The sequence below is a fragment of the Sceloporus undulatus genome, chromosome 2 (assembly GCF_019175285.1).
Source record: "Sceloporus undulatus isolate JIND9_A2432 ecotype Alabama chromosome 2, SceUnd_v1.1, whole genome shotgun sequence".
NCBI classification, from domain to species: domain Eukaryota; kingdom Metazoa; phylum Chordata; class Lepidosauria; order Squamata; family Phrynosomatidae; genus Sceloporus; species Sceloporus undulatus.
The window spans coordinates 186,357,490-186,369,304 of NC_056523.1; the positions used below are offsets into that span (position 1 = coordinate 186,357,490).

Genomic DNA, 11,815 nt, shown 5'->3' on the forward strand with positions numbered 1-11,815 from the left:
CCCCCCCCAAAGTCTTGAGGCCCAAATGTTTGGAAAGCTACCTGCTTGACATAGTTTGTTTCAGTTGCATAACGTCAACGAGTTTTTGTGTCAGCATAGATGTAACATTTCTGAATATTTTCAAGTCATAAGGAGGGAGAAATAATCATGATTTTTTTCCCATTGTGGGTAAATGTAAGGTTGGATGAGAATTGAAATATATGCAAAACCAAATTTTATATCAAAGACAAATGGATTTTAATACATGAAGTGAATCATTTGTAATTTGATACAGGTTAAGTATCCCTTGTCTGAAAATCCAAAAATTGAAATGCTCTAAAATTCAAAACATGTTGAGCACCTACATGATGTTTCAGAGTGATGGCTGCAGTGCTCCTACTCATTCATTTGCAAGGCAGAAGTTTTGTTTCAACTTTATTTCATGCACAAAATTATTAAACTATTTTATAAAATTATCTTCAGGCTATGTGTATAAGGTGTATATAAAACATTAATTAATTATGTGTTTAGACTTGGGTCCCATCTCCAAGATATATCTCAATATATATGCAGATATTGCAAAATCCAACAAACAAACAAACAAACAAAATATAAGAGTCCTGTGAATGTTTGTACTCAGACATGACTTGACACACTTTTCAAAGTGGAATACCTTTACCTTTTACCTTTATGTATTTTTACCCAGAGGAAGGCCTGCTCTGTTAAGTGGATCTCATGTCCTAGTAAGCATGTCTGTAAGTGTAGTGCAATCCTATACCAGTTTATTGAAAAGTAAGCCCTCTTGAATTGATAGAGTTTACTCTCAGGCAAGTACTGCATCCTTAATTTTGTGAAAAGAAAGCTGTAAACGTACTAGAGTGCAATATTGTGCCATATGTTAACTAAGCACAGACACTTTGCCTATTGGGATCTGAGAAGTACAAAAGGACAAAAAAGAAATTGGAAATAAAATACAATCTTTTGTAATAAACAAACGGTAATTACAGTCACAGTATAAAGGAGTGCCATCACGGTTCTGTTTCAGATTAAATTGCATTACATCTCTGAAATCATTGGATACTGCAGTATACACAGAAGTCACTCTCTAGTTCTGTTGATTATTTTACATTAATATGCTCAGTTTGGCATGAATTAAGAAGGTAAAACGTTGTTTTTAAGACATTTTAGTTCTTCCAGAAGTTAATGATTTCAGAAGCCTTTTCTGGTATTTTCCCAAACCTCCATTTGTTTACATTGTAAAAATTGAACAGAAAAGTTTTGGGTGGTTGGAAAGAGTTTTTTTCCTTTGTTTGTTTCCAGGCCATCACGTCTCTTGTGTCAAACTGATAGTCTTTTTATAAAATTTGTAAAATCAATCTCTAGGGTTGCAGTTCTTTCCTTTCTTCTTTTCCATACTTCTTCCTGAATTAACCCCAGAGGAGATGGATGTGGTGGTTTCCCTATTGGCAGTAGTTATACTTGAGTTAGAATATTGTTGAAGGATTAGATTTGAGGAGTTGAGTATGACTTCAAAAGTCATACGGTATAAAAAGGAAGAACCTTAAAAGCCTAATCAGTTTATTTCAGCAGTTAAGCCTTACCTTAATCCTCATTTTTCTATGGCTGCCTATTATGTTTTACTGTGTTGTGCAAGTATTTTATGTCCAGATTCAGTACTCGTCTATAAGTCTAAAAGTTTATGCCCAAAAATTGACTCCAAAATCCCAGGTTGATTTATACAGGTCACAATAATAATATGATAGCTCTTTCAGATTTCACCATGCAGTGCGGAGAGGAGTTTATTTCTTTCTGGAGCCAAGGAGAAAGAGTCCTGTGTGATTGATTGATATTGCTATTTGTTTAAGAGTCCAGCTCCTGCCTGTGCATCTGACTGAAACGAAAACTGAAATGATGAATCAAAACGCCTCAACAAGAGTCTCCCTTGCCATACACTCACATACACACACTGAAGGAGCCTCCAAGTTTTACCCTCAACCTATGCATGGGTCATGTCAGAATCCATAATTTTGTCCCCATAACCTGACCTTGATCTATACATGAGGTCGACTTATAGTTGAGTATATACAATAGTTTAATTTCTATTTCCTGACTACACCATCTGTATATTTCCCTTCTTACCCTAGAAATGGAAACCCACCATGGAACCGGAAACTGAAGACATCCCTGTTGTGAAGCATGGGGTAAGTAGGCAATAGAAGGGGAAGGATCATATAGGGAAGGATCAGAGCAACTTGTGTCCCCCAATTATTGTGGCACTTCAGCTCTGCTGCCGCTCGCTATGGGTTTGCTGGCTAGGGATGATGGGAGTTGTAAGTCCAACAACATCTGGAGCTTCACTGGTTACCCAGTGAAGTAACTTGTTTAGATCGTCATACAGAATACCCAAGCCACCCGTCTCCCTGTCTCTGACCGTCTTAATGATTTATATGATATTTTATTTATTATTGCTATGTAAGAATTATTATGATATTGTTTTAGTAGTGAGGGGATAATGAGATTTATTTTTACATTGTATGTAAATCCTATTATTATTATTATTATTATTATTATTATTATTACTGTTGTAAGCCGCCTTGATCCTGCAGGAGGAAGTGGGATACAAATTTTTTTTTATTATAATTATTTATTGTAAAAAAAATTTGCATGTTTGGAAAGAGAATTTGAATAAAGACATAATTTATTTTTTCGTTGAAAAATCTCAGCATTCGTGTAATCCAGTGTTTCAGCATAGAACGGTAGAATGGAATAGGACTGATAACTAATGAATATTTGAAATCTCTATAGGCCTTGCCTTGTAACTAGCCTGTATAACATCTTCAAGGGTTGATTAGAGTTACTTTTTTGGACTACAGTTCTCAGTGACCAGGCTGGTTGAGGGATTCTGAGTCTTAAGTGTTAACTTTCCAGCTTTGATAGACTCCTATGATGGTCTTAGGTTATCTGCCACTTATTAAAGTCTTCCTTGACTTGGTGCCCTTCAAATGAGAGGGGCCATAGTTCCCATCATACACAGCAACTATGGGCATTGGTCATAATGGCTGGGGTGCTGGAAACTATGGTGAACTACATCTGGAGGGCTGCTTATTGTTGGAAGGCCACTGCAAGTCAGTAAAAGATGCAGCATACATATATTTCTTGAATTTGTTTTTCTGGATCAGATTGCTTTTCTTCTGCATGATTCCAACCTAATTGAAAGCTCTGAACTCATCCTGTTATCTTGAATATTTCTTCGTTGGGTGCACCTTATGGCTTTCCTCTACATGGCTTTCACCTTCTGACGTCTGGCAGTATGCGGGCTTTTTTCACTCTTTCACTTCTTCCCTTTCCTTCATTTCTTTGGCTGGCAGGATGGGCCCCCTCCAAAGGCCCTGCTGGTTTCAGGCAGCCGTCGCCGGAAGCGCTCTGCTACTACAGTGAGTGGTTTGTGTGCTTGTATCCATAAAGCTGTTTGTATGGCTGATGCCATCTTTGAAGTGGGCTGGTCCGGAGGGCTTATAATTTCATGTCAAAAGTGGGAATCATTCAGTCCATTAGCTGTTGTTAGACTGCAAATCCCAGCATCTTTCCTCAGTGACAGAGCTGGCTGGGCTGGTGGGAATCGCAGTCCAACAATCTCTAGAGGATTTTGTCCGTGTGTACGCATGGTGCTTTGCTTGTCCTCTTCCTTCACGGCATATTTTTCTCTTGCTCTTCCTTTCTGTTCTTCTCCTCCCCACCCGCCATTATACTCCGCTGTTTTTTGATATCTTACCTCTCTCTCCGGCCTCACGTTCACTCCCGCTAGCGTCGCCCCCTTTCCATCTATGGTCCTCTATCCAGGCTAACTCCATTTTGAAATGAAGCTTGTTGGTAGACTAGCCAAGCTTTATCAGCACCCATTGATCACAGGCATACTTGTTGTCCGCCTGCCCACGGCTTTTCCAGTTACCGCTATACTTCAGTAGTCCAGACATCGACCTGTTACAAAAGCCTCCCCCCTTTGTCCCCCCCCTCCCCCCATTCTTCCCCGGGCCGACCCTCCCTTCTTCCCCCCTTCCTGCCGCCCTTCCGCTTCTCCCCCCCCCCTCTCCGTACCTTTCCTCTTCCCCTTCTCCCCCAGGCTTTGCTGTTCTTCCCTCCGTGTTGCTCTCCCCCTTTTTTCCGTCTCAGCTCTGCGTTGGGCTCCCCTCCCCTGTCTTCCTCCCCCTACTCCCCCCTCTGCTTCCCCTTGGCCGCTCTTCCTGCCCGTCCGTTTGTGCTTCCCTGGGCTTGCTTTGTCCTTGGGCCTCCCCTTTGCGTTTCGGGCTGTCTGCCTTGACTTCTGCAGTTTGTACTCCAAAGGGACATGAATCACTTAATGTTTACTAGCCTTATCATATATTTCCATTTTCTCAGGTAAATTAAAGCAAACTGTAGGGATAGACTATTTCAGAAAAATTCTTATGCTCATGCTATTAGAGTTTGCCAATGAAGGGAACTATTATACCTGAATAATTTATCACTTAACTCACTATCCTTGCGTTGTTAGTACTGGCTTCTTCTCTATTCCTATTATTGTATTTGATTCTTCTCAGAAAAGTACAGTAGTGCATTGTAGTACAGCCAGCACAGGGCCTTCCTCCCCCTGCATCCTTTCCCATCCCTTTGTTAACATCTGTCCCAGTCCTAGTTTAATCCATCAAATGCTCTCCCTATATACTAGTATACAAACATTGTATACATCATTGCGACAGAGTTCAAGAGGGAGCGTGTGCACCAGCAAAACGAAAAAAACTTGCAAATATTTTGCCGTGGCCTTTGATCCAACTGGCGGCTTTTTATTTTTTTTTTATTTTTCTGGTTCCAAAGACTCCCCTGTGGATCAAACATCATGGAAACTCACATCCTATGATGTACAACGATATAGTAAAATGGTGTACTTGTATAAAAGGCAAATCAATAACTCTGTGTGAGCGGCGGAATTAGTCCGTGAGAGTCAAAACGGGGAATGAATGTGGTCCCTGTTGACTGAATCGATGAAGGGCAAGGTCTGACATCATCATGCTGAGTATATTATATGTAGTAAGAAGTACTGGTTACTTGCTAACGCATTACTGTTCTACCGGCTTAATGAACTGATTAATTCTTGCTTAATTTGTGAACTCTGCCTCAGATGGCTCCTTCACCGATGAGGGGTGATCATTATCAATAGAAGACACTTTTACCAACTGTCACACATAAAATACCTGGGGGCCAATCTCAACAAGGGCTTTAATGGGGAATACAGGGCAAGGTGAGAGTGAGACATCCAAGGCCAAGACGTGCGGGCCAGCCTGGCTGAGCCAAGCATCCACAACCTTTAGCTCCAAGTCAGAGAAAATAATTTCCTGAGTGTGACTTTCCTATGCTGCCTCACCTCCTGGTGGGTGGTATTTCTAATGACCATTTGGTACTCTCTTTCGTTCTGGCACTAAATGGGATGTGTTCTTTGCAGACAAAATCCTCCCAGAAGATGGCTCCAACTCAAGAAGCTTTACATTGGTAAAGTGGCTCTTATATGACTCCACCCCGCTTGGCTCTCCAGTGATTTCCCCTAACCAGTTTGGAATCTCTCAGCTAACTCACTTCCATTCAGGTTGTGTAGTATTCTTGCTTGTTCTCCTATCCTTCCTCCCCAGCTCTAGATGGGGGCATAGTATTACTGAATGCTTCTTCTCTCCTTGTGCTCCGATTGTTATTGTTTATCATTTTTTATATTAGCATCATTAATGTAACAGGTGCTACAGTAAAAGAACAACAAAAAAAGTTCCCTGCTTAAGGCTAACAATGGCTAACACAAAAGTTTGCCGCCAAGGAGTCCTACCGCATGGCATGTAGGAAAGTATGCAGTAGGGCGTCCCTTCTTCGCAGCAGCATGAGGACTCTGGTTCCTCATGTGATGATACTATGCGGTATGATGTGTGACCGACCGTGGGTTGAGTGGAGGTCTTGTGCACCACTTTGCCCACATCCATGTGGTCCCTTTAGTGTCTGTTTTCAGGTGTCAATCCATCCTTCATCTGTGCACACAGGAAGCATCTTACTAATGGGCTTTTGTGGGCTCTTTCCCGGTTGGCACCAGGAAGGCAGCATCTGCCAAGGATGCTCCCCACCTGTACGGCGCCGCAAAAGAAGGCCACCCAGCAAAAGTGAGTGGCTCCATTCGAATGCCATCAAAGAGGCACAAAATCTTGCTAATGCAAACCAAACTATGGACTTGAGCCCTCTCTTCACACCCCTTTGGCCAACCTCATGGGCAGGCGGGAGAATGAGACTAGGCCTTCTGATGCTCAGTTTGGCAAAACTGGAGGAACGTTGAGATTTGGAATCAGGACTGGGGACAATGAGAATGTATGTTATTTGGACCAGGAAGTCCTGGGTTGAGAATGGTGCCTGGCATTAAAGGACCTTAGATAATTCAGCACGGTCCAATGGGGATACTGCGCTCACTTGCTGAGATCCAGGAGATTTGTTGATATAATTGAGAAATACCAAAGAAAATAACTTTTGGATATTTCCTGATGTAAGGAGATATTATTCTCTCTATGTTCTCTGATGTACTTTTATTTGTTATAATCTGGTTTGACCTTGTCTTCTTTTCCATCTTTGTTGCCGGAGGATTCCCACCAAGGCCCAGCGTGGTCCAAGGCAACGCCGCAAGAGCATCAGAACATAACACTTGCAGTGGCCAACGTGCGTGAAGTTGTAGAATAAAGGAGGGTGGAAACTTTGAATTATTTCTGTGCGCGTTCCAGACACGCACAAAGTACGTACTCAGGTAGTATTAGGGTTAGGAAAAGGGCGTCCCTTCTGGACGCCCTAACCCTCGTACCTACCTATACTACACAAATGGTTCCCATTCTACGTGTGGCACTACATTGCGACGTTACGACCGTTGATGCCTCCAAACCTGAGCGGCGCGGATGTGACATGTGGTGCCGTGCGAGGTCGCCTGTGGTGCTTCTGCGGTGCGGCAAGAGCTCGAATGGAGCTCCTTCCAGCTTTGTGTTTTGGGGCCGCCTTCGACAGCTGTGCCGCAACGCAAACAGAAAGGGGCTGAGGGCCCCTTTCTCCTTGTCCCCGCCGCCGTCGGTTGTCCTGGAGCTTGAGCCCAAGGACACCCCTTTTCAGGCCCCTGGGAAGCGGCCTTTGGCTTCCCCGGCTTGGAAAGCGGCGGAATTGGGGCTCAGAGGGCTGCCGCTGTTGCAGCTGAGCCGATCCGGCGGGGAAAGGGTCCGGGTACGGTGCCCCAATGGGCGGTCTGTAAACGCTGAGTTACAGCAAAGGGAATGATTACACAAGCCATCTGCCTAGGCTTGTCTGGGCTCCTGTTCGTCGCTGCTTGGGGTCCTAAATGTGATGATGAAATTTTCTGCTTGATGGCTGATCAATGTGTTGCACTGAAGAGTGGTGATACGCCACTTGACAAGAAAGATTAGATGATTCTTTACCCTCTAACGTTGTTCTGTGGCTGCTCTAAGTGACTCTTGGTGATGAACAAACGTAGGGGTGGGCACATTGTGGCCCCCTAGGAATTGCAGAATTGCAACTCCCACTGCCACTTGTGGGGTTCTGGCTAGAATGATGGGAGTTGTCGGTCACCAACATCTGAAAGTTCACTGGTTACACCCTAATTAGAGAAAAAGACAGACAGTTTTCTGTGGCAGTGTGCTACAGTCACTTCAGATTACCTGATGAGAGTCTGTACGTTATAGTACAATATCTTTCCTTTCTGTCTCTGGTGGTGGTTTTCCTTGGTTGGCTGAGAGCATAGTGTTTTAAACGGAAAGGGAGCGATTATTTCTTGTACAACAAAAAACAAAACCAGAATGTTTGGAGAGGGACCTTCGACTAAAGACTAATTCAATTTTTTCGTGAAAATTTGGCATTCTTCATGTATACCGTGTTTTGCATAGAACGGAGGCAGGAATTGGACTGTAACTAATGAATACTTGAAAATCTCTTCCGGCAGTAATAGATTGCTTTTGAATGTCAGAAAGGTGGTTGTGCATTAAGAGTAAGTTTGGCTTCAGAACATTCTCAATCCATGGGCTCCTACCGTATCTTGTCCCTTGCTTGTTAACTAGCCTGTATTAAAAAAACTTCTAGGCTGATTAGAGTTACTTTTTGGACACAGTTCTCAGTGACCAGGGGTTGGGGTTTCTGAGTCTAAGTGTTAACTTTCCAGCTTGATAGACTCCTAGATGGTCTTAGGTTATCTCACTTAATTCAAGTCTTCCTTGACTTGGGCCTCTTCAACTTATGAGAGGGCCTAGTTCCCATCCACAGCGCACACTCTGGGCATTGGTCCTAATGGATGGGTGCTGCGAAAACTATGGTGAAACTACATCTGGAGGGCTTGCTTATTGTGGAAGGCCACTGAAGTCAGTACAAGATGCAGCATACATATATTCTGAATTGTTTTTCTGGATCAGCTTGCTTTTCTTCTGCTGATTCAACCTAATTGAAAGCTCTGCACTCATCCTGTTATCTTGAATATTTCCTCGTTGGGGCACCTTATGGCTTTCCTCTACTGCTTTCACTTTCTGAGTCTGGCAGTAGCGGTTTTTTAACTCTTTCACTTTTCCCTTTCTTATTTTCTTTGGCTGGCAGGATGGGGCCCCCTCCAAAGGCCCTGCTGCGTTACAGGCAAGCCGTCGCCGGAAGCGCTCTGCTACTACATGAGTGGTTGTGGCTTGTATCCATAAAGCTGTTTGTATGCTGATGCCATATTTGAAGTGGGCTGGTAGGAGGGCTTCTAATTTCATGTAAAATTGGGAATCATTCAGTCCAAGTGTTGTTTCGGACTGCAAATCACAGCTCTTTCCTCAGTGACAAGAGTGCTATGGGCTTGGTGGGAATCGAGTACAACAATCTCTAGAGAGCAGACCAATCAACAACATTGATTGTGGAAACTTTTTGTTGTTGTTGTAATTTTCTTTTTTTTGAATAACCTAGGTTGCAACTGTGACTGAGGGATTTCCAAGACAGGGTATACTCGTGGCCCTATTCAGGTCTGCAAGCTCATGGGCCATGGATTTTCAACCACGTTTTCACATGTAGTGCAATTTTCTTAATTACCTTGTGCTTTATCAAACATTATTGTCTTCCAATGGGTAGCATTAATGATGGGCCACAATGATAGCCTTAATTTAGCCATTGGCTTTAGGGAAAAGCTTCAGATTTATTTTGTCTAAGACCCATTTATTTGTCTTTTGGCGGTCCATTAATACCTGTGGAATCTCTCCTCCAACCAAAAAACCACCAAAGATATATCATAGTAAAAGTAAAGTCGGAAGGTTGGGGAATGCTGACTGTGGTATATTCTTATAGCCTTTTCGTTTTGACTCTGTCAGGCAAAGGAGAGGAGCCTTGCGTTGTGAGCCATGAAGTGCTCTGTTCTTACATGCATTTATGTCTGCATGTACATACATACATACCTACATGTAAGAAAACAGTTACTGCTGGTTTCTCCATGTAGGCTTATATTTGGGAGTCAGTGTCAGTCTCCAGTTTTCTAACTTAAGTTGTTTTGGAATATGAATCCAGAGGGTGACTAGTTTATTGCTGCTAGGCTGCTCTCCTGGTGGTTGGAGTTTGTAGATAGAGGAGGGGAGTTTAACCTCCAATTCAGTTAGATATATGTACAAAAAGTATGTTTTCAAAACAAACTCTACACCCCCCACCCCAAAGTCTTGAGGCCCCAAATGTTTGGAAGCTACCTCTTGACATAGTTGTTTCAGTCTGCATAACGTCCCGAGTCTTTGTGTAGCATAGATGTAACATTTCTGATATTTTCAAGTCATTAAGGAGGGAGAAATAATTATGATTTTTTCCATTGTTGGGTAAAGTAAGGTTGGATGCGAATTGAAACTATATGAAACCAAATTTATATCCAAGGACACATGGAATTTTAATAAATGAAGTGAATCATTTGTAATTTGATACCTGTTAAGTATCCCTTGTTGAACATCCAAAATTGAATGCTCTAAAATTCAAAAACATGTTTGGCCACCACATGCTGTTCAGAGTGATGGCTGCAGTGCTACACCTCTTCTTTGCAAGGCAGACGTTTTGTTTCAACTTTCTTCATGCACAAAAATATTACTATTTATAAAATATATTCGGCATGTGTATACGCGTGTACTAAAAACACTTATTAATTAGTGTTTAGATGGGTCCCATCTCCAAGATATATCTCCTTAATGCAGATATTGCAAAAAATCCAACAAACAAACAAACAACAAACAAATATCAGGTCCGGAATGTTTGTACTCATACATGATTACTAGGAATGAGATCCACTTAACAGAGCAGCTTCTCTTGGTAAAATAATAAAGGTAAAAGGTACAGGGTATTCCACTTTGAAAAGGTGCTCAAGTCATGTCTGAGTCCAAACCATTAACAGCCTTTATATTTTGTTGTTGTTTGCTGTTTGTTGGATTTTGCAATATCTGCCTCTTATTGAGATAATCTGGCGATGGGACCCAAGTCTCAACACATAATACTTAATGTTTTATTATACACCTTCACACATAGCCTGAAGATAATTTTATAAAATAGTTTAATACTTTTGTGCATGAAATAAAGTTTGAACAAAACTTCTGCCTTGCAAATGAATTGAGTAGGGCACCTGCAGCCATTCACTCTGAACACAGTAGGTGCTCAACCTGTTTTGCATTTTAGAGATTTAATTTTGGATTTCCGACAAGAGGTACACTTACCTGTATACATTTACAAATGATGCTTCACTCATGTATTAAAATCCATTGTCTTTGATATAAAATTTGGTTTGCATATATTTAATTCTCATCCAAACTTACATTTACCCACAATGGAACAAATCATGACTTTATTCTCCCTCCTTATGACTTGAAAATACAGACATGTTTACATCTCTGCTGACACACAAACTCGTTGACGTTTTATCAACTGAAACACCTATGTCAAGCAGGTCGCTTTCAAAAATTTTGGGCCTCAAAAGACTTTGGGGGGGGGTGGGGTGGTGTATAGGTTTGTTTTGAAACATACTTTGTACATCATATCTTCACTGAATTGTATGTTAGATTCCCTCTTATTACAAAAAACTCCACCACAGGAAGAGCAGTAGCAGGCAATATAAATATTCACCCTCTGGATCTAATTCCAAAGCAGACTTAGTTCGAAAATGGAGGAATGGACACTGGACTCCAAATAAAGCCTCCCTGTGGAGAAACAGCGTAAACTGTTTCTTACATGTATGTATGTATGTATGTACATGCAGAATAAATGCATGTAAGAAACAGAGCACATTCATGCTCACACGCCAAGGTCTCCTTCTCCTTTGCCCTGGACAGAGTCAAAAACAGCAAAAAGCAAAAAGGCTATGAAGATCTACCGCACCGTCCGCATCCAAATTCCTACTTTACTTTTTTACTAGTACATAATCCTGGTTGTTTGTTTTGGTTGGAGAGAGGTCACACAGGTATTATGGACCGCCAACAAGACAAAAAATGGGTCTTAGACCACATCAAAATCTTGAATTCTTTCTAACGCCAAGAATGGCTAACTCTAAGGCTATAATCATTTTGGCCACATCCTTTAGATGGCAGACCCATTGGGAAAGACAATAATGTTCTGATAACGTACAGGTATTAGAAAATTCATACAGGTTAATATAGCTGGTTTAAAGCCATGCCAATGAGCTTGCAGATGAACTAGGGCCACTGATGATACCCCTGTTTTGGAAATCCCCCAGTCACGGGTCACCTAAGTTCGTTCACATTGACAACAACAACCAAAAATTCAAGAGCAAAGGTGTGAATGGGGCGGCTGCTCT

General features: G+C 41.9%; 1 protein-coding gene across 1 annotated transcript in view; it reads left to right on the forward strand.

Moving 5' to 3' along the window:
- The window catches only part of MBD1 (methyl-CpG binding domain protein 1), an 82,939-nt gene that overhangs the window by 40,678 nt on the left and 30,446 nt on the right, over positions 1-11,815 (forward strand). The window contains exon 10 of the mRNA XM_042447625.1: positions 3,348-3,413. Within this exon, the coding sequence (XP_042303559.1) occupies positions 3,348-3,413 (66 nt within the window). The remainder of the gene's footprint in view (positions 1-3,347; positions 3,414-11,815) is intronic.